Source organism: Anopheles stephensi, chromosome 2 (assembly GCF_013141755.1).
Source record: "Anopheles stephensi strain Indian chromosome 2, UCI_ANSTEP_V1.0, whole genome shotgun sequence".
In the NCBI taxonomy this organism is placed as follows: Eukaryota; Metazoa; Arthropoda; class Insecta; order Diptera; family Culicidae; genus Anopheles; species Anopheles stephensi.
This window is the reverse complement of record NC_050202.1, coordinates 61,482,247-61,503,584: the sequence shown is the minus strand read 5'-3', so window position 1 is coordinate 61,503,584 and position 21,338 is coordinate 61,482,247. Positions and strand designations below refer to the sequence as shown.

Genomic DNA, 21,338 nt, shown 5'->3' with positions numbered 1-21,338 from the left:
TATTGAATTAATGAAAATGCACATGTATATATACATTGCTGGATAGCTGAAAACTGCATACGCTGTACATGCGTACAGCATGCGTCCGGACTGATGAACCGAGCAGCAGTGCACTAAAATGTGAATAATTTACGAGAATATTTCATTAGAGCGAACGGAATGTGTGAGCGCTCATCCCGATTTGTCACCGGTTCCAATCAACGAAAATTCATTTGCTGGATTGCGAAGCAGGAAGGGAACCATTGCCGCTCCTGGGCATCCGTGCATCCGTCGGTATGTGTTAGCGTCAGTGACTGACAATCGTGTTGCCAGCGGAATGGCACGATAGTAACCATGGCCCCGCGTGTCTAGTGTTCGCGGTGCGGTTTCATAATTTATCATAATTAACATTGTGCGCAACAATTCTGCTGGAAATTCGTTTTGATGTTGTTGCACCAAAGTGACAATGATGAGTGGATCGCGATGGCCTCGGTGCAGCTGCCAGCATGGCTCCGTCCGGGTCTGCCAAACAGAGGAAATGTTGACGGTCGTGGCCGATTTGATCGTTAGCGATTTGCAGCCCACCCTTTGTGCCCTGCTTGCTTGGTCGGTCGTTGTCGTACGATAAAACGCGACTATTTGATGATAGCTTTCGAAGGAGTTGGAAGGATGAATGTAGCTCGGCAGGGATGTTTGGAGGACTCGATTTAAGGGAATGGATGGCAATTGATTAAATTTTCATGGGTACAGTACAAATGCTTCACAGGAAGGGGTGAGTGAGCATCAAATAATCGAAGTGATTCATTGAAAGGCAGCAGCAATGGGAATTATTTGCTGTGTATCCTTTACGAAGCTCAATTTCAGCATAATGGTGTTGGTAAATTATTACGATTTTTTTATTTACCCTTATTGTGCCCCAAAACTAAACGTCATACTCGTAGTCCCCTTTCCCAAGTCAACTTCACGGCCCATCAAGTGTTCAACAACGGCCCCACCTCAATGCGGAGTTTCAATCAAGAAGATGCTTGTGACGGTTTCTTGACTTTCTATGAGCCACCTGCTGAAATAGCTCGCCGTAAAGAAGGGGTTTGCTCGATGTCAAGCTGCATTTTCGCAGCACGCATCGTTGCATCGTTAAAAGTGCATCGAGCCATGCTTTCATCAACACGCCCTCGTTTGGTTCGTACTCGACTGCCAGCACCACCACCAGTACTAATGCTACTAATTTCCGGTCCAATAGAAGTCGAGCTGGCCGTGCTCCGTGGTCTTCTCGCTACATCACTTCCAGCTAACGCACGATGACAGCCATTCATCATTGCTTACGGCGCAACCGGCTGCAGTACCGTCAGCGAAAATATGCGAGTAATGCATCGATGTCCTTACGGACGCTTCCTGAATTTTCCAAACCAGGTAAAACAGAACCGACCGAAAGGGGTGAAAGGGAAGGCTTACATGGAAGGAAATGTGTGGCACAGCTAAACTCTGCTGCCTGCCTGTTGAAGTTGTTGAGCAACCGAGAGTTATGACCTGGGCTGGGAGGACCATCACCAGGGGTGGCGAAATGTCTTCTGCGCGCTTTTCCGGGTACACTGACTGGTACAATAAGGGCAAGGTGCACTTAATTTCATTACCACTTCGGTTCGGTTCGAAGAGTCCGAAAATGATAAAACACGTGCCGCCATTACTTAAAAGTTGAGAGCTCGCGTTTAATTTTTACCTGATGGCACACAAAAAAAGGGCAGGAGCGTTTCGTTGATTGTCGGAAAAAACAATTTGATTTGATTAGGGCACGTATTTAAAAGCACTTTCCATTTAATTAGTTATGAGTTTGATAACGCTTCCGTAGATTTTAATTTACTCTTACTTTTATATTAAATAAAATGTGCTTAAAAGTAACCAAAGTTTCAGTAAAATTTCACAGTATCTTGCTACATCTCAAGAGAAGACGCAACAAAATTATGCATACACAAATGACTCCAATTAGCTCATTGGAGTGTGATGTGATTCGGTGTTTTTTTATGAGTTCATGTGTCAAACTTTTCATTCTTCTGCTGGAGAACGCTACAGATCCGTCTCAGGACTTTTCAGCAAAAAAGAAACACACTTACACACGCAGGACGCTATTTTGTGTGCAAATTTAAACATTCTTCGCAAGAAGCGTGGCAAAATAAATTGGACTGCTGTGTCGTATAAACGAGATACGGAATCGTTTGAAAGTCTCCCACACACTCAGTTCTCGCTTGTTCTGCCTCTCATACGTATGACTTATCCAGAAAAAAATGAAAAAAAAGTCAGGCCAGTTTAAGTCCTTGAAGCATGACCTCCGGCATGTGTCGATATGATTTTTATTTCGCGAACCCACCACCAGCACCAGCAAATGCTTCATACTGTTTAGTGCTCCAATAGTGAGGCCTCAAAGTTGCCCTTCGGGGGGAAGCGATAGTTCTACATCGTTGCTGGAGCACAGTCTACCGCTTTTCGGTTGAATGCTAGATGTTTCCCTCCGTGATGAAACAATTTGAAGCAAAAGCTACTCATCCATCGGTGAAGATGGAATTGAGATTTTTGCTCTCCGGGTACGATGAAACCACAACGGCACAGCAACAGCTACGGGGCCAAAAGCCATAAAATCAGGCAACAGCAACAAAAGGAGGCAGCAGCAGCAGTAAGGCGGACCGAGAGTTGGAGACAGCCGAAACGACTTGCTCGAATTGGCTATAAAATAAATTTAACGATCAGCAAAAGCATGAAAAACGAGCATTCGTCAGCGACAGTACGACGGAGCGTAGGGGCGCGATTGCCTTGCGCGGCGGCCCCTTCATGCGGCGGTGAGATTTGGCATTTCGATGGTGAGATTTCTCACCTTTTACCCACCTGAGCAGACCGAATAGTTTTCGGGGAGTGTGTTGAAAGCTACCTTTTACAGGTTAGAAATGAAGACTGTCCTCAGTTTTTTTTCCTCCCACTTCGAGTAGATACAGAATCAAAGTGTTCAGGTGCTCTACTTATAAGATCCCTGGTGGAACAGGTGCTACCTGAACAAGGTACACTTTCGCAATAAAAAATAGGAATACTCCGATCAAGATAAGCTTACCTCTTCTATTCATCTGGAGCGGTACGTGCGCACCACGCTAAAGGACGCCCGCTGTCCATAGATCAACACGCACCACGCACTTCAAATCGGATAAAGGACATCAAATAAATAATAAAAACAATTCCTGAAAGTGGGCATAAATATAAGAGCCCTGCTCCCGGGTTCTCCACATCCGCGTTCGCGCTACATTAGAGCTGATGGATGGGCATAAGAAAAGCTGTTTGTCTCCAGGCTTTCGCTTCCCGGTGAAGGTAACTGGGAATAAATTCGTGGCGTGCTGTTTCCTTGCTCACCAAATCCGATTGGTCAATTGTAGTAGGCCATGTTTTGTATTTATATCTTTTTATTATTTACCACAGATATAGTAGCCTGTGCCGGTTTTTTTTTCGTACCGGGAACTCAAGCAAAAAAAAACTTTTTATCACAAAGCTATCAAACATCAAATAAAATTGTCATTTTATGCAACAATAGCCAGGACGAATTATTCCGGAAGGTCTGCAACCCAGGGCTGGTTCAATTACACCCGGGCTTAGGTGAGGCCGGAAGCAGAGACCCAGATCTTCATTTAAAGAAACCGGGAACAGAGTTGACCTAACACGAAGGCTTACCAAATTTATGAGGCTTTCCTCCCATTTTTCCACCTCCGTTAACGTGTATCAATTTCTCATACCTCGTTCCCCTTTTTGGCTGTTCCCTTTCTAGAAACCCGGAATAATCGGGATACCAGTCCAGACCGTTGGTTTGTTGGCTGTTTTCATTTCAAATTTTTACTACACTTTGACACGCGCCCGAGTTTGGTGTTTCGTAAGCGTGTAAAAGCATGCAATGGCTTTAAATTATGAAAAGAAATTTAGCTTTGGCGTTACTGTGGCAAAAGCACGATGATGATGTCCAGTCCATGCGGGCAATTGTTAGCTTTGTGGTGCTAGGAAGAATTGGGCCCTTTAAGCTAAAATATTTACCCTACCCGTTCCATAGCTCCCATGGGAAAAGGGTGAAAAATAGCACACCGTGTTCAATGCGTGTGTTTTTTTGTTTAGTTCTCTCTCTCTCTTTCTCTCTCTCTCTCTCTCTCTCTCTCTCTGGGGTTTTCCCTCATTTCGGCCAACTGTTTGACCCATATTTGGTGATTGGAGCAAAACCCTCAGTAACGGAAAGCTTCGGGCGAAGGAATCGTTAAAAATGTTTCGTCTTCTGGACGAAGGGAACTTTTCTTCTTATGCGATACGCTCGTCATCCTTCATCGTCCTTCATCTCCCTTTTCACTTTTGAGGTTAATGAAAGCGAGACCAATTTTATGGTTTTTATTTCCTTTCCGCGTGTACACGTCGGGAATCGGCTCGTTCCGATCACGTAGAAACACTGCTGGGCTTGTGTTGTTGCGGCAATAAATAGCCAATGTTCCTCTGAGCGATTATTTGAAGTTGTATAGTAGTTCCAGTACGATTTCCCTAGGGAAGAAGAATTTCTGATTAGTTTTTAGAAAAATTGACGTCCTTTTAACTAGAATAGGGACAAGATTTTCAACAACCAACTTAAATAAAACAAACGAATTAATCAGCAAATAAACAATCGATAATATTATTTTCCTCCCCATTGGCGCCCCTTTTTTCGCCATTATGAAGCATTATCCTTTCTTAACGCACCCCTCACTAACTCGTCGTCCCGATGTAATCAACTCCCAAAAATCCATCTACTCATCAGATCATTTTTACGACCGAAAACGACCGACCAGAACCACCCGCATTCAGAACTACCACCATCCCCCGGTTTGTGCTCCGATCGAACGGTTTGGGCCTTCCGACAGTTCCACTTTAATACCAGCGTTTGAAGGGAAAATCGATTTTCTACACTTTTTTCCTCTCCTTCCGACCGACCAGTGCGGATTGTGACACGGAAACGAAATCGAAGCGGCACACCAGGTACGCGGGGACACGAAACCAGGCACCGGCTTGGTTTGGCTCATATTTTATGCTCGTGATGCAACCACGGGTTCATGCCGCCGGAAGGAAGCAAGAAACAACGAGCCAATCAAAAAATGGCCAATAGAAGCGTAAGGAACGAACGAACGACCGGGTGGGTCGTCTTGGCCGTCTTCGTTGCAGGAACGACGCTCCTGACGTGACCTATTGCCCGTGACCGGTCGAAACGAGTCACGAGGCCGGTGTTTTGGGGTGAGCTTCGACACGATGGGTTAAGCATTGCGGGAAGTCCAGTAAAGGATGATCCAAAGTAGCACCAGTTCTAGTACAAACGTCTTACAGAACTCAGCCGCCCATCAAATGACTTATATGTGGACAAGAAATCATTATTCTTCATCATCAGAATTATTGTAATATTTTAGCAAATTTAAATTACGAAAGACAAAGCAACTCATGGAATTTGCCTTAATTAGTCCTTCATTCTTCTTCCAATCAATTATAATGATTATAAACAATCTTCCAGGATGGATTTGAGCGGTTCATTTTCCATCTAGGACGTTCCACGCGTAAACAGACGCAAGAATTTTCTGCCTGACAAACCGCCGCCCTTTTCGCCGAGGATAGATAGACATGATGAACATGAAAGAGACATTTTGCCCCATCGATTCTCACCGAGCGAAGCAAACTGAGCGCCGTAGCAATTCCAATTCCAAAGCAAATGCCAAAGGAGGAAATTCATTTTCAGATGAATTACCTTCTACAAACCAGCTGCATCCAAGTGTTGCGATTACTGAGAGCTGCCTTTCTTTGTGCGTTGTACACATTGCAAAGAGCGAGAGTGAGTTAGCTTTGTTTACCATCTCTCCGAGACCGGTACGAACGAACACGGTGCACGCTGGCACTCTCTTCGCTCTTCACTGGCCAGGACACCTAGGCCGAGGATTTCCCGTTTTCCCTTTAAGGATAATGGTAATGGACGGTTGCACTCACGCTCTCTCTCTCTCTCACTGGCGCTGTATTGCTCTCGGGCAAAATCATCCTCACCGTAACCGTTAAGGAATTTGTCTTCTATCCGTCCGACCGGGCAAAGGATTTCAGTGATGGGTTAACCATCGACCGTACTGGACATCGACAGTTTTCTTTGGTGCGAAAAGTATTTTGTCTTGCACTCGCGTTCTCGATTCGGTTTTGCGCGCAGTGTTTCGGTTGGTGTTGTGTGATGGTGACAAATATTTACGAATAAATCCTGGTGAATGTGTGGAAGCAGCTAAGTTGATTCGTATATTCAAACAACGCTCAACCTGTGACCGTGTGTGGATGGAGCACGAAAATTATGATGAAATGTGGGGCTTTTTTAATGTTAAAGAGTTTCGGCCATAATCTGATAACAAGTGACAAAAATGTGAAAATATGTGTTGAATCTTAAAGCGAAGAAGAAAGATCGCACGTGTGGCAGCGTAAAGAGTGAAATCGTACTTGGAAGAAAATTTTGGTCGCTTCTTTTAGTTACATTTCGTATTATTTGCTTGCTATTCCGGAGCAACGTTTCAAACGCTTTTTAAAGCATTTCGTTCTGCAATTATTGTGCCCAGAAGATGTGTTGAAGTGATTTTGTGAAGCTCTCGAATAAAATACTACGTGCAATAAAATTAAGCGTGTTTGAAGTGTACCCCAAAGCCAGCTGTACAGCTCACTAGTTCCACAAAATTACATCAAGTGACGCCCAACCAACGAAAAACAAAAAAATGCTGAGCTTTTCTTGCAAGCGTTAAATAAGACGTAAAGTACGCTAATAAACCAGCATGAGCAAACGAAACCATCCACTCACGAGCCACAACCGTACCAGCTCGTCATGGGCTCAGCAGCATCACGCCAGCAGCATGGTGTCGATACGTTCTTTAACCTCATCATCGCGCTGTAATCGATAAGCGAATCCTTATTGCCATTACAAAACCGTCCGTCCGTCCCGAAGACTAGCGTCACACACACACACACACGCCTTCACCCTTGACGGGTGTTGAAAAAAAAAGAAAAGGAGCAAAAAAACTTCCCTTAAAATAAACAAACAGCATCATACTGAGAGCGTGTTAGTGAAGCGATATGTGGCCTCTGGCTGATGCTACTGCTGCTGCCATCTGGAGTGGTTGAGGTGCTTTTTGTCATTCTCCACCAGCACCGTTTGCCGAGTGCGCGTTAATGCCGTTTGCCGCCCGCCTTGCCGCACCGCTTCCGCTTGCTTCTTTTTGTTTGCCGCAACCGCCCAGCCGCTTGCCCGATCGAACAAATCGCTCGCCAGTATCGACCTCGTTATCGGTCCCATCGCCGCCGTCAGCAACCGGTTCTCGTTGCCGTAATCGTGCCCTTCGCACACACGCCGATTGATGCAATGGACCTAGCCACGATACTGCTACTGCTGGAAACGCCTCCACCGAAGGGCGGCTACCATAACTTCCTGATCGAGCATCTGAGTGGCGGTACCGGGACTGGGACGTCCTCGGCCGGTGCCTCACCCGCTCACAAACGCCTCTCACCAACGCCCGGCCCCGGCACGGTCGCGGCATCTTCCGCCCGCAGCACACCGATCGCCGGTCGGAAACTGGGCCACCATCAGCATCTGCTGGTGCGGGCCAAGAACTACTACTGCTCCAATCCGATGCTCAGCAACAGCACCAATCTCTACTGCAATCTCGACATGGAGTCCCTGGAGGAAATGCTCAAAAAGGTATGTGCAGTGATCGAAAATGGAAGGTTGCATGGACGAAACTGATGCAATTTTGTTGCAGTGTGATACGTGAGCTGATACGAATTCGGGCCAGTCGAGGTAGTGTTCAATGATGCAAAACGTCTTAAATCTGTGCAGTGGAAATTGCGTTCAATTTGAAGAGCATGTGGTGCTTATTGAGCTTTGAGGAATGTGTCGTGGATTTAAATTAAAGTTTGATTAACTGCATTGCCCTGTTAGTGCATTATTTCGACATCACCATTAAGTGCCCCATCCATAGTGTCTTTCTATCGTTCACAAGTCATCTTATGCGTCGAACAACTCAGCTAGTTCGTGGATCATTTTCTGAGCGATATCTAGTTTGCTTGAAAGTGTTGGTGGCATTGACTTCGTCTCTTAGTTCAGGGAGCGTTGCAGTGGCACCTCGACAATGCTCCTCGAAACTTTCTCGCTTGAGTTAATATTTAAAGTTAAGCTCAGTGCAAGACAGTACCACCTCCCTATCTCCAAGAGCTTGCTCTGCATAGCTGGTTCTATGATTCCTAACGAGCATGACCACTTATAATTCATCAGATTGAATCTACATCGAGGCTTGAGACCCGTAAAATTCCAACTAAAATTGATGTACAGTTTTAATGTGCAATCAAGATAGTCAATCCCATTCAATATTGAAACTGCAATGCCACTCTTCATACCCTTCGAATCTGCCTGGAAAACATTCTTCAAAAATCAAAACAACTCTGCCTGCGGTTTTTCTGTAAACAAAATTTCTATCGGCCAATTGTAAATCCAAACCAGTTTTTCCAATTTATTTGACAAAAGCTCATATCCGGCAGTTACCCGAGATCCAATCATGCGAATCGTTATTGTGTTGATGAGTTGATTACTATGCAAAGCTTTCAACTGCAACCCATACAAGATGGTTTTTCGTTAGAAATGCATACAAGCTGCTGGTGCTGTACCGAGTCTCGTGTAATGGACAGGAGTAGGAGTAGGTCAATTTTTTAACCAACATGCCCAACCGCAACTCCCACTACAGTTGATTCGGTGGGAGGGTAGATTATTACTATTATTACTGCAGCAAGTCGTTATGGGTTTTGTTGTTCCTTTTTCTTTTCGTGTGCATACCCATTCCTGCGTCTCTCGGTGTGTACTGGTGTGGATGAACTTTTGGGATCCGGAATCGATTTTCAAACCACCCTCCCCCCCTCCCCCGCGGTCCGTTCGGTTGCATAATGGGGGCCTTGGCAATAGCTAACGCTATCGTACAGCTTTTTTAGATTGCAGTTGAGCAAACGAACCGACCCATGATACAGGGAACCATGCACCATGTTTCGTCCGGCTAGATATGGCAGTAGTAATGTTTGTCTAGCCGGTGCAGTAAAAACCTTATCCGAAGGGTACACACATCCACCCAGAAAAAAGAGCCTCCTTTCCCATCATCAGTCACACAGTAAACATTCATTAACTGGCCCATGTGAAGGAGTGGAGTAGAGGAGAGTGGGTTCGTTTCAGTCGAACTTCCGTTTAGCCCTGCAGGTCAGTTAACTTTCCCAGCAGAACGAACCAACATTCAACATGCAACAGGAATGCATCAGTTGAACAGACAACCGTAGCGTTGAATAAATTGTGAACCGACAGACGAAAAAACACAACCTACGCTGAAAAAAAAAGGCTTAAAACCGATAAGGGAAATACAAGTGGGAGAAAAACCGGGTAAACAACCAAACTGCAGCCCTATTTTAAAGCGGAAATTCACGCAGGTGCAAACCGTCATGAAGGCATTAGTGATAGTTGGTGTGACACTGGCCGAACGAATGGGGAAGAAGGGGGGGGGGGGGGGGGGGGGATGAAAAGCTGCGTTGGCCACGGGTAAAATAGCCACCTTTTTCAAATAGTGTACATTTTCTTTCGCATGTGTGTTTCATTTTATGTGCCCCGTCACTGCTGTTCGCCGAACAAACATTCCCATGTCGGAAACACCACGCTGACGATAAACCAAGCATGATCGTGCTGATATGGTAGCAGATTGTGCAGCGCGTTGCATTCAGCGCTCCCTTTTCCCGGGCAGCGATTGTGCATGTACGGCAGCAAACACGATAAAAACCTTCGTTCGAGTTTTTGTCACTTATTGCAACATTTTCGCTGCAGCTGTGTATTAAAGGGATGGTAAAGCAAAAAGTGGTGAAGCAAAATTTAACAGTGACCCTTTGGGTTGTTGGCAACACACATTGTATTGCAGTGACCGGAGTGGTAAATTAAAAAGCACAGACTCGTAAATAATAAATTTTAATGAGTGAACGAAAATGTTTAAAATTACCGTTCGTACAAGAGTTCGTTCGTTATTGTGCTATAGCACGCTGTATGCAATGGGAGCTACTTTAAAGCATTCATTTTGCTCATTGTATTCGTTTACAAAACAAACATTGTAACCGTTGCTTAGTTTCAGTTTTACTTTCACTATTTTAAGCACTTTATTCCCGAGACAAAACTTCCATCATGATCTTGAAGTACTGGGCGTCTCCATCACTCCATCGTAGTAGTGAACAACCAGGCGTCTCCATCGTTCGCGATTGATCATCAAATTTGTGTCTATTCTTCGTGTTTTTTTTGGCTTGCATCCACTTTTTTTAGCAGCATTATTCAATTCAGTGCGAGTGTTTCGTGTGCTTCCGCTATAGCTGTATCCGGCTTTATTCATTTACCTTTTCCGCCCCGGCCAACGAAACAAACAAAAAGGTTACCTGCCTTCAACGCGTGATGCATCAATTGCAATCGTTCAATCGTTCCACTCATTGTGCAGTGAACCTGGCGAAGAATCCATGGATTTATTTCCACTTACGAATTCGGTTCGTCTGTGCTTTATTTTGCTTTCCATTCCCTGTGCCCGTGCGGCGCTGAATGACTGACGACAACAAAGAAACCTTAACAGAACGGGAACGGATTTATCCTTCCGGTGAACGAAAATGTGTTGGCTCAGTGCCATTTCGGCGCTTGGTGCTGGTTTTCTTCAATTTGAGTTATAGATGTATTTTTTTTCTTCTTTCAATGCATTTTGAACATCGGATTTTGTGGCTTTGAGTTCGAATAAATTTTGCTCGTTTTCTTCGTCGCAAACGTAGAGAGAACTTTAAAGCTACAGAAGAAATAATTCCATGCCGAAAAACTTCAATCTCAAGCCCCTTTGGAAAGGAGCTTGTGACTGCAGGTGAAAGTATCGGAAAGAGTTTGGATTGAGACTCTATTGTTTGGTGGATTAAGATGTTTTATGCGGCATTCCTTTCCGCTGCAAACCTTTCGCAAGTAAAATTATTATTTATTTATCCAAATTACAATTTTATTACGGTTATCTTCGACCGCATTTAAAAGCTTTTTTAATGATACGAGCTGCACCGTGGCGTGGTGTTATTAGAAACAACCAAATTTATATTGAAACTGAATTTATTCTATTGAATCCCACAACAAAGCCAATGCACCGATACTAAAGATTTGTGCTTTAAGAAAGACAGCTAATGAATCATATCCACTACCGCAATTTTCTATCAACTTCTCTTCACTATTTGAACAACGCTCTCTCGTGCGCGCAGAAAAACGTGCTGTGAAATTTTAAAATCCAAGTTTTCAGTTGCTTTCCAGCCATAAAAAATCCTAACACGAAACTAAACGGAAATAGAAATCAATCCATGTGAGTTGATGGGAAACTGTATCGCGTCCTTTCATCGGATGAATTGCTCAAGTGATACACGTGCACCACCGATAGCAAACTTCTTCGCGAGAGCAGTATTTCGCTTGAAACCATCCGTACCAAACTTTTACCAAACGGTTGCGAAGCAATAGTGGCTGTCTTTCAATTGCTAAGGCCTCTTGCCCCCGTACCACCTGTGTGGCTAGTAGTACGCTTGCTAGTTGCATAAGTACTTTTTGCTAGCTTCACTCCCGAGGTGGAAAAAGTTGCTCGAGAACCACTTGAAAGTATCATTTCTCGTATTATTGCTATCGATTTAGCGAATTCCGAAGACGGTGGTGTTCCGTGCATTTTCGAAGCATTTGAACCCATGGAAACGACGGGTACGAGGTTCCAGAAGTCGGTGACTCTACTTGAACGCGCTTGACACGACAGTCGAGGTTGAAAAAAAAATAGCTCATCAGATTTGTGATTCGCCCATCCTCTGTCCTGATTTTTTTTTTTTGCTTTTCCCGCTCATTTTGTCTGGATCATTTCTAGTTCTCTCTGCCTCCGCTAGTCTATTATTTCTTTCCGTGATTTTGGCGTATGGTTTTTTTTGCTATGGCATGCGATTGGTATGTGCTAAAAACTGAACGAAATATTGAGAGACAAACTGAAGCACCGACCAGCCAATAGTTTTATCGATGGTTTCGGCGAGAAGATGGAACCGTCTACCGGTGATACGAGCAGTGAACATGCGATGATTGAATAATAAATTTTAGTAACTCAAGTTGCACGGGGTGCAGCGGTTCTGTATCGGGAAGCGTAGCGAAAGAAAAGTTTTTATGCGAACCGGCGCTATTTGCGTTGACTGTGTGGGCTGTGGGTACGGAATACTTTCCAAATGGAGGAAGGTGCCCGTGTGATGGATGTTCGGGTGAAGCTGACGCAAACGGTGACGTGACGCACCGGTGATGGTTGAGATCGTTGGTTTGGTTTCTTTTTGTTTAGCTTTAGGAAATCAAACAACGACACGATAGCGTGTTCCAGTTGCTGGAGAAAGTTTTTCTTCCTTCGAAGGTGTCCCATTTGCTTGGAAAATGTTGGCATAGTTGAACTGCTCTTAGGAAAATAAGGCTGACGTAGAATGTGAAACTAAGCAAATATCGTATGGTGTTATCTTATAAATGTTTATAAGAAATATACCCGAATATTTAAACATAATTTTACCAATATGCTTCAAAGACCGCTGCTTATGATCATTTAGTGTATATTTCTTATTGTCCAAGCAGGCCATATTGCAATAATGAGATCTATTGAACATTTTCCCTCAGGATTTCATTCCATGGATACTCAAGAAGTGGTGAGAAATTTGATAGTTCTGAGTAAGACTGCTTCCCAAAACCGTTTGGAAGCAAAAAACACGCATTACAAGCTCCTACACAGAAGTACATTAAACTAGGCTCTTTATTATATTTCAACGCTCTCTAATGTCATACCGTGAGCGAAACAAACCCAACTGATAAGTTTCAGCATCCTCCCGGTCATCTGTACAGTACAAGTCGTTCTGCCAGATTCATGGACAAAGGTCGGTCCGACCCAAAGAGATTGATCTCTCGGTACGCTCGGGTTGCCTTGAATGTGTTTTCATTCTGGTGCCGTTTCTACTCATTTTACATCCATTTCTCAATCACCTTCATCACCGTCACCATAATCATCAGCATCGTCATCATCATCATCATCATCGTTGTTGCGAGTAGTGTCTGAAAATGGTGATGCCACTAGTCTTGTTTGGTTTCGCGTCTAGGACGGACCAAGGCGACGTGCCTTGCCGTGCACATCAGTCAACCTTCCCGTAATCAGTCACTGGTGAATGGAACGTAAATTAACCGACCTTCGTCTTCAGTAGCCCTCAACGGTAGCGTTGCGATTGGCCGCTGCATCCTTTACACTATTTTTCCTGCGCTTTTCTTCGCTGTGCGCTGATGAACAAAGAGTGGTAAAGAGTAGAAGAAACGAACCAAAAAAAAACAAAACGAGCTCCATCTATCTACACTCCAGCACTTCATTGAATAGGAAAATAAACACGCTCATGTAGGTTACAATCACGCCGCCTGTCAAGATGCTGCTTCGTTGAAATGCATCGACATCGGTCAAATATTCGTTTCCCAGGAGCGACGTGCAATAGTATGTCACCGTTTTTCGATTTCGTGTAACGGTTTGAACAAAATCAAGCGAAAACCGACACGGTTGACGGGACACGATGTCGTGGAAGATTGATGTTAACATTGGCTGAAGATCGATTCTTTGCTCGTTTGTTACCTCGGTTGTGAGGGTCTGATAAACGATCACGGTCATCAAACCAAACTTTAAAGCCATATTTCTTGACTGAGTTTTGCCTTTAGGACAGAAAAGAAGTTCATAACTGCACTAAGGTCTAGAATACATTTTACAGCCTTAAGAAAACTTGTGTCAAGAATTTATTGTGTCACCTTTACTGCGGGACACCAAAGCTTACAATCTCCTTTCTCCGGCATCCATTTCCCCCCCGCCTTTCGTCGTCGGAAAACTTTATTGAATGTCATCTGCTGACAAATGAGCTGGCTGATGGTTTATGCTAATCGGAAACTCTTTGCTTAGCTTCCACCGTAAAGGTAAGGTGGCTGACACTTGCTACAACTATCCTTAGCCAGGGTATTCGTTTTTTGTCTGCTGCATTCCTTTTGAAGATGGGAAAAAAGAAACTTTTTTTGCGCCCCAAAACGCTGATGCTGCGACGGACCTGGCAACACCTGATCTGCGTTGCTATCGGACGAAACTTTTCCTTGGCAGCTCTATTTTAGCTGTCGTTTTTCTTTTCTTTTAGAGGTTGATGGTAGGAAAACTAAAGAACCCATCTGCTTCGAATGCGCTATCTAGTCGGGGAAAAATGTCTTGTGAAGCTAGTGACTGCAAATAACTACGACAGCGCAAAGAAGCAAAAAAGCTCTAACCCAGAACGGCAGACGGCAGAGCGCGTGATGATGGATGCAGCTCCACCGTGGATGATTCACTTCGACGAGTGGTGAATCCATTTTGCTTGGGGCAACAACAAAAATGCACGCTGCAAGGTAGGCAAACGATTTGGAAATTCGATTAAGTAAAAGTGCTTGAGCGGCTTGCTTCCTTCAGCTGCTTTACATTCTAATCGGTTCCATGTGTCGTCGTCGTCGTCGTTGGGAATGGTTATGGCCGTGACGACGATGATACCGCCGTGCTTGATATTTCCATTCCGTAGCTGTGTACGCCCATTCTCTCTATCTAACTCGCACTCTTTAGACATCGATGAAATCCATCTTTCATTCCGGGACAGCGTAAAGTTCGGTTCCGATCCGAAGGCTCACTCACCGACGAAAGGCACGACGAAAATGATGAAACCGTAAATGATCTATTTGCACTACTCGATTATGGTAATGAGACGAACGGAAGGCAAAAACAGAGACTACCAAGGGTAGTGGCAATGCCATCCGACTGACGCTACCTTTTATTTGGATCGAATTGCTTAATGCAGTGGAAAGCCATTAGATTGATTTCGGTGTTTTCCTTCATTGCAATGTAGTTTTTTTTTTGTGTGTTGGATTTGTTTTGGAATTCATTATCATGTTTAAGTATACCAGGAATCTTAAGGTTGAGTCTTTTAAAGTTCCTATTCCACTAGTGGAAGTCAGTTTTGGAGTATTCTAATTTTAAACTTAAAGTTGATGAGCGAGAAGCAGGATTTTCGCAAAGTGTCTGCTGTTGCTCTCTTTTGCGCACAGCTCAAGCGAATAATATTCCAGACAGTCATAACAATTTGCCTTTTAACGTATCGAGCACACACTAACACACAATTTCACCAGACTTTAAACCGCGTCATACACACCAACGAAGCTTTCAAGGCGCAAAATTGCACCACCGGCAGTGATGTCGCGTTTATATGCACGAGTCGATTGCTTACCATTTTCAAGGAAATTTCCAAACGCAAACGTGGGCTTAGACGTCGACAGCCAGTGGAAATAATTTCCCTCCCGAAGATCACGAACAACACTTGCACTTAGCTAGCTCCCTCAACAATATGGTCGTGTAGTGGTCGTGGCATATGAAACAGTTAGTACGGCACAATGTTGTATTCAAATGGCTCTGACTCGGTCGGTTGGCAGGTTCACTAAAGCTTGGTTGGTGTTTTTCGTCCCGCTTTTGTTTGGTACCTCCTACCTTCTGCAGCCCCGCCGTCGTTGAAATGCTAAACAAGCAATAATAATGCAGCCCGTGAGACTTACAAATGAAAGGCCGCTTTCTCCCGGAACGCGAACCCGGGCACGCCCATTCTCCTTTATGGCTGCCAGTTCAATGTCCCTGGTTCCGTTCGGAAAAGGGGTGTTCCATTTCCACTTGCATGGCTTTCCATCCGGCAGAAGGAAAGCTCACACAACAATGTCGGCCGTGAAAATTGATCTCAACCGGCGAAAGTCGCTCGGGGGAGAAGGACCAGGATCGGGTTTCTGGTGAAAATTGTCCCCAGCTTCATAAGAGGCGGGCCCGGTCCTTTGGCAGCATTATCGAGCGCTCTACTTTTACATCCTTTGTACGCGTCTGTTTGAGTAAGATTCATCGTGACTGAACTTCCCGGAAGGTTGGTGTGTTAATGTTGGTGCGTTTGCAGGGATTCTGAGGGATCATTTCGCTTAACACTGATGAACTTGGCACGATTTTCTTGGTATAGACTTTTTTTTTATTTATTGATCCAGTATTAAGCAAGTTTGTTTATAGTTTAAGGTAATTCATATAACAAAGTGATTGATACGTTAAGGACGCCTAATGGTTGCGCTAATAAGTCAACTTCAAATGTGTAGGTCTAATTGTCTCAAGCCCTCATCTGTTGCACACCCTCAAAGTACCCAGTACAAACCTCACCTCAGATATTCAGATCGAGTGAGTTGGGCAAAACATACATCCTATCTCATCTTCACAGTCCATCCCACAAGCACATCTTCAGTTTGAAGAACTTTCCTTACGGTCCTCACTGTCGTGTGTGGCGGAATACACTGGAGCGTAGAAAAAGAAATGAAATCCGGCCGTTTGCGCTGTGCAACATTCGCTCGAATGCAATTCAGCTGTAGGGAGCATCTCGTCCATGACAGATGGATGATTTGATTGGAGAAAAAATACACATCGGTACGTCAAAGAACGGTCCCAAACAAAATCGTGATAGGACGAGAACCGATGGTAGATGCATTTGATTACACCACTGAACGGAACGGATCGCAATCAGAAGGGGTTGAGAAAAGCGCATTAATGCATGGAAAATTCATGTTGGCTATTGAGGAGTAGTAGCACAACGCACACACAGGACAAAAAAATTGACGTTCGCTTGACTTGTTGTGTTGCTGGGACGAAAAAATCTACCCCACCGGAGAACTCTCACCGGAAGGACGGGAAAGAAATGAAGCGTGCCTTCGACAGGGCATGTCATGGATTTATTCCGTACGCTTCCCCCCTTGTTATGATTGATTGAATACCATGAACATGAACAAGGTTTATTACGGTTCGCCGAACGAAACTGCGACAAAGCGGAAAAGCCGCCGCGATTCGGTGCGCAAAATCTTCCCAGCAGAAGGATTTGTAATGTTCGGTTGGCCGGACAAAAAAAAATTCGTGCCGAAAAAAAAAAGTTATGCTTCCCTTTAGATGGGGCGAGCCAGCCAAGCCAAGGGAAAACAGGATTAAGTTCCGTCGAAGTCGATATTTCCCTAAGAGTTTTTAATTTTTCCCCGTCGCTCGTGGGACGGATAGCGGCTTGCAAAAAGAAGGGACATTTTATGATCCCGGGATGCTATCGTTGGCAAACAAAGCGAAGCATCGGTTGACTGATGGACTACGGTAATTGATAGCGGCGGCAGAAATTTGGAGTCGTTTTTGTCTTCTTTCCTCTGTTTGCCACTTTGGCAAACGCCAAACTAGGTTATTTTCTCGCCCTTCGCTCACCCGGTTACGGATAAATTTGACGAAACTGTCCCTACGTTCCTGCCTGTTAAACGCGTGCAGATTATTCAATTTTGCAGATAATTTTTCAATCAATCTCCCTTCCCAGCTTCCATCCGGAGAGGCTTCCTCTCGTGCTTCCGGGACGCCGATCCGGTCTTGGCCGGATTTCCGGCATTTCACCGTCGAAGCGAAACTCCAACGTGATGAATTAACGTTTATATCCGAGTTAATTAATAATGGCGAAGCGAAATTCCACAGGCCTTGAACGACGACGGCGTCCGGAAAAAAGCTTCTCAAATCTTCGCCTCGCCGGGTCCGTCCACCCCAGTGCAGTGTTAAAGTCGATCAAACCCTCCGAAAGATGACCACGTAGAAAACATGCTGCTGCCCGGGTTCGGATGCTTTTAGGAGAATTAAAATCTGCGCCTTAGCGTCGTGTGGCATGGCATGGACGAATGGCGAGCAGAAGAGAACGGGTCCGAACGAACTTGTCTTCATTTCCTATCCCCTTGCGGAATTTCGCCATTTCTGTGTGCTGTTGTTAAGCGCACGGAAGGCGCAAAAAACAGGCATCTAGCGAAGAAATGACGTTGGTTGTGGCCCAAAATGAAAGTGAAGGCAATCAATCTCTTTCTTAAGGATTGACCGACACGTCGGATGGATGAAATTTTCGTCCGGACATCTGAGGCTGACGAACGCGGTGCGCTGGATTGCAGTATCCTGGGCAGGGATGGATCGTTGGCCGAATGGGGCCCGTCGAGTGTTTTGGGTGAGATTAATTTTTCGCGTCCCAAAGTTCGTTCATTCATTGAACGGCACGCCAAAACGAGGATGGGATTTTTTGTGAAGGCGTTGTTGTTGGAATGGAAACTTCACAAAGTGCTTTAGGCTTGTTTGCTTAGAATTTCTATTGGAGTTCCCAGTTGCAAACATGATTCAGGAATTTAAATCAAGTTTTGTCTATGCAGCTCAAAAATATTTTGAATACGCGGTGCATCTTTAGGTGATTTATTTACAACATCCTCGCACTCAACATTTAATCAATTATGCTCTCAAATGTAGACGCTTTAAGATCGTTTACCACGCCTGCTATGCCGTCCTTTGAAGAGCAAACCAACCAAAATGCGCTTACCACTTCAAACGTCACCTCATCCGACGCTGACAGCTTTATCGCATACACGCCCGAAAGCATCCAGCACCAAACGTCAAACGGTGTACAATTCGATTACAGCTGGAATGCACCCGAGACCACTGCAATCCAAACTGTTGTGCAAACTCTCCGGTGAGAAGGATGTCTTCATTTCTAGCGTCACCTTAGCGTGTCACTCGTGTGTGTGTTTGTGTCTGTGATAACTACCAGACAACGGACGAGTTAAGGTGACAGCATCAGACAGAGCCGGAAAGACGGACCCAACGAACAGGACCAGCGTAGTCGATTCGATAATTAATGAAAATCTTTCCCCCAGCATCCGGTTCCTGGTGACATTCAGGTGGTCGGTCACAACTCTCCTTTCGTCCTTTCGTTCCTCTTGATGAGTTCCTGCTTGGAGTCGGTTGGAGCGCTCAAGTATTTGATGTGGAAATGGTAGTATTCTCCCAAGCTGTCGTCTTGGATGGGATAGGTACACACATATACTCACACATGCCAACAGTGTATGATTAAGTTTAAGTTTCAGCTTCATCAGAACGGGTAAGATCTAACAAAACCACACCCGACTGGGACAGGAAAGTTGGAGTCGAATGAATGGCGCGTTCCAAATACAACCGTCCTGGGAGATATCTTCATACCAAAAGGGGATTACCTGGGAAGAGTGGAATTTTACAGACAAACCTAACTGTAACTCGCTTGGAACTCGAGCGAGAATGTGAGCTTCGGAAAGTAATTCTCGCATACAAATAAATGCTTTGTCAACAACATATTTACCTTAAGGACGGACTGTCTTCGAGCGCAGGTGTGTTTGTTTTGGCCGGAATGATGTTACAGCCGGATATATGGTGTCAACTTGGTGAATGCTTTACTTTGAGTGTGTTCAAGAATGTTTAACTAATGAACTAATGTACGGCAAGCTGTTGGCACCTAGAAATACTTAATTTGAACCTTAATGAGTGTTGCTGTCGTGCAAATTGCATACCTTCAGGCGATAACTATTTTTATGAAAATACCTTATACGTAAGCGCTTAAGCTATATTTAATCGATTTTTTAACTCATTTGGTCACAGTTTTATTATGATCTCCCCATTCAATTCAATAAACCTTCCAGATGTATGCTTTCGTTAAAAAGAAGCAAGCTCACCCCACACCGATTTCTTTGCCTCAACCATAAAGCGTAGAATAAAATCAATTAAAGCTGAATTGAATCGAATTAAACCAAGAGTTTCTTCCTTCATTAGTGCCACCTCGGCCACCGGTCCCGGCCCTGCCCTGACCTATTAATTGCTTCTATATTCATTTATTTATTTTATTTTACCATCCAAACGCCATTCAATCGGTGCACCATTTTCTTCATCGAACGCCTCGAAGCAGGATGGCAGATTTGCTGACCAAAAGAATCGGACAAGCTTTCGATTCGATTAGTCCGTGATTTAAGTTCGGAATGGTTGAAAGCTCCACCACCGAAGAACTGTCTTGATACAGGACACCATCCACATCCGGAAGCGTCCAGCGTGTTTTTTTCTGTACTCCCCAAGAAAAAACCCTACATCACCACCAACCTGGACTCGATTCGCTTCGCTTCATGCCGATGGGCACCGGCATTTGCTGACCTGCTGCCTCCGGAACGAGGCCATCCGATTCGTTTAGCTCGTGCCAGCACTTTGACAGCAGCTGACAGTCTCGCTTTCTTCGTCTCGGTTTCTTCATCGCTGTCTGTGGCTCGGAATGCTTTTTCCTTGTGGTGCATTTGTGGCGTAGCTCACTGTCATTAGCAGTGGTATGGCGTGCCAGCTCAGCCGCGCGATTTCAGCATGGGGTCATTCGATGGCCAGTTCCGTTTGGAAACGGTCGAAGGAATCGAAGCATCGGTGTTACGGATGTTGTACGCAGTCGCTGGGAGTCGCTCATCGTACCGCTATAATTGAATCTAAATTGGATAATAAATAACGACTCACTATCAGGAACTGGCTGCTGATGAAACGGTACCGCACAGCGGTGACTACATCACTCTACTCCCATTTCAGGATGGAGCTTTTTTTTTGTTTGTTTGTTTGTGTTGTTGCCCTTTTGAGCGAGCCCCCTTTCAATCTCGGAAATACTCTTCATTTGCGCTGGTTAGAAATATTATATCTGTTAACCATTGTGCACCCGGATCCGAAAAGAAAAAGGAAAATTAAATCGAACACAAAATCATCAACGCCTCTGCATCCTTCATCCATCGGACGCTGGGGTTCCATGATGGTGTGCGTGTGTTCCTTGAACGCTTTCCTCTGGTTTCTTTCTTCTTGGAAGTATTGATTTTATCCTCTTTTAGTTTTCTTTCGCTCGCTGTCGATATCCAGCAGTCCTTGACTCACAATCACTACACAATACCACTCGATCGATTGGACGTTCAACTCTCTGCCCACATTTTCATATAAATCACATTTTTAATCAAGAGCGGCCCTCATGTAGCGCCGATAAATCTTCTTCGGCTTCGTTTAACACACACTGAATGGCAAGAAATTATTTGATTAATGCTTCTCCAATTGGCAAACGGCACGGGAGCACGGCTGTTAAATGATGTGACTATTTTCCCTCAAAAAGTTGGGTAGGGCGACAGCACAAGCGACCGGTGCGGTTTATAACTTAGCTAAACGATTGCACAATTTGCTGATGGTATAATAAGCTTTGTATTCTCTTTCATTTCAGGTAAGGAATCCCATGAAGACTTTATACGCCTGATGGGTATGATTGAATCCGTAAGTGAATCACCTCGTTTTTATGAACTAAAGACAGGTTGTATCGCTTAAAATTTA

At 44.6% G+C, this 21,338-nt stretch overlaps 1 protein-coding gene across 12 annotated transcripts in view; it reads left to right on the top strand.

The window, feature by feature from the left end:
- LOC118506569 (uncharacterized protein CG43867) overlaps positions 1-21,338 on the top strand; it is a 176,990-nt gene that overhangs the window by 80,757 nt on the left and 74,895 nt on the right. The window contains exon 1 of one of the 12 annotated variants that reach the window (XM_036043902.1): positions 6,097-7,717. The exons of the other annotated variants lie outside the window; for them this stretch is intronic. Coding sequence (XP_035899795.1) covers positions 7,382-7,717 — 336 coding nt within the window. The 5' untranslated portion in view covers positions 6,097-7,381. Of the gene's footprint in view, positions 1-6,096; positions 7,718-21,338 lie in introns of those variants that run through there. 12 annotated transcript variants of the gene reach the window in all.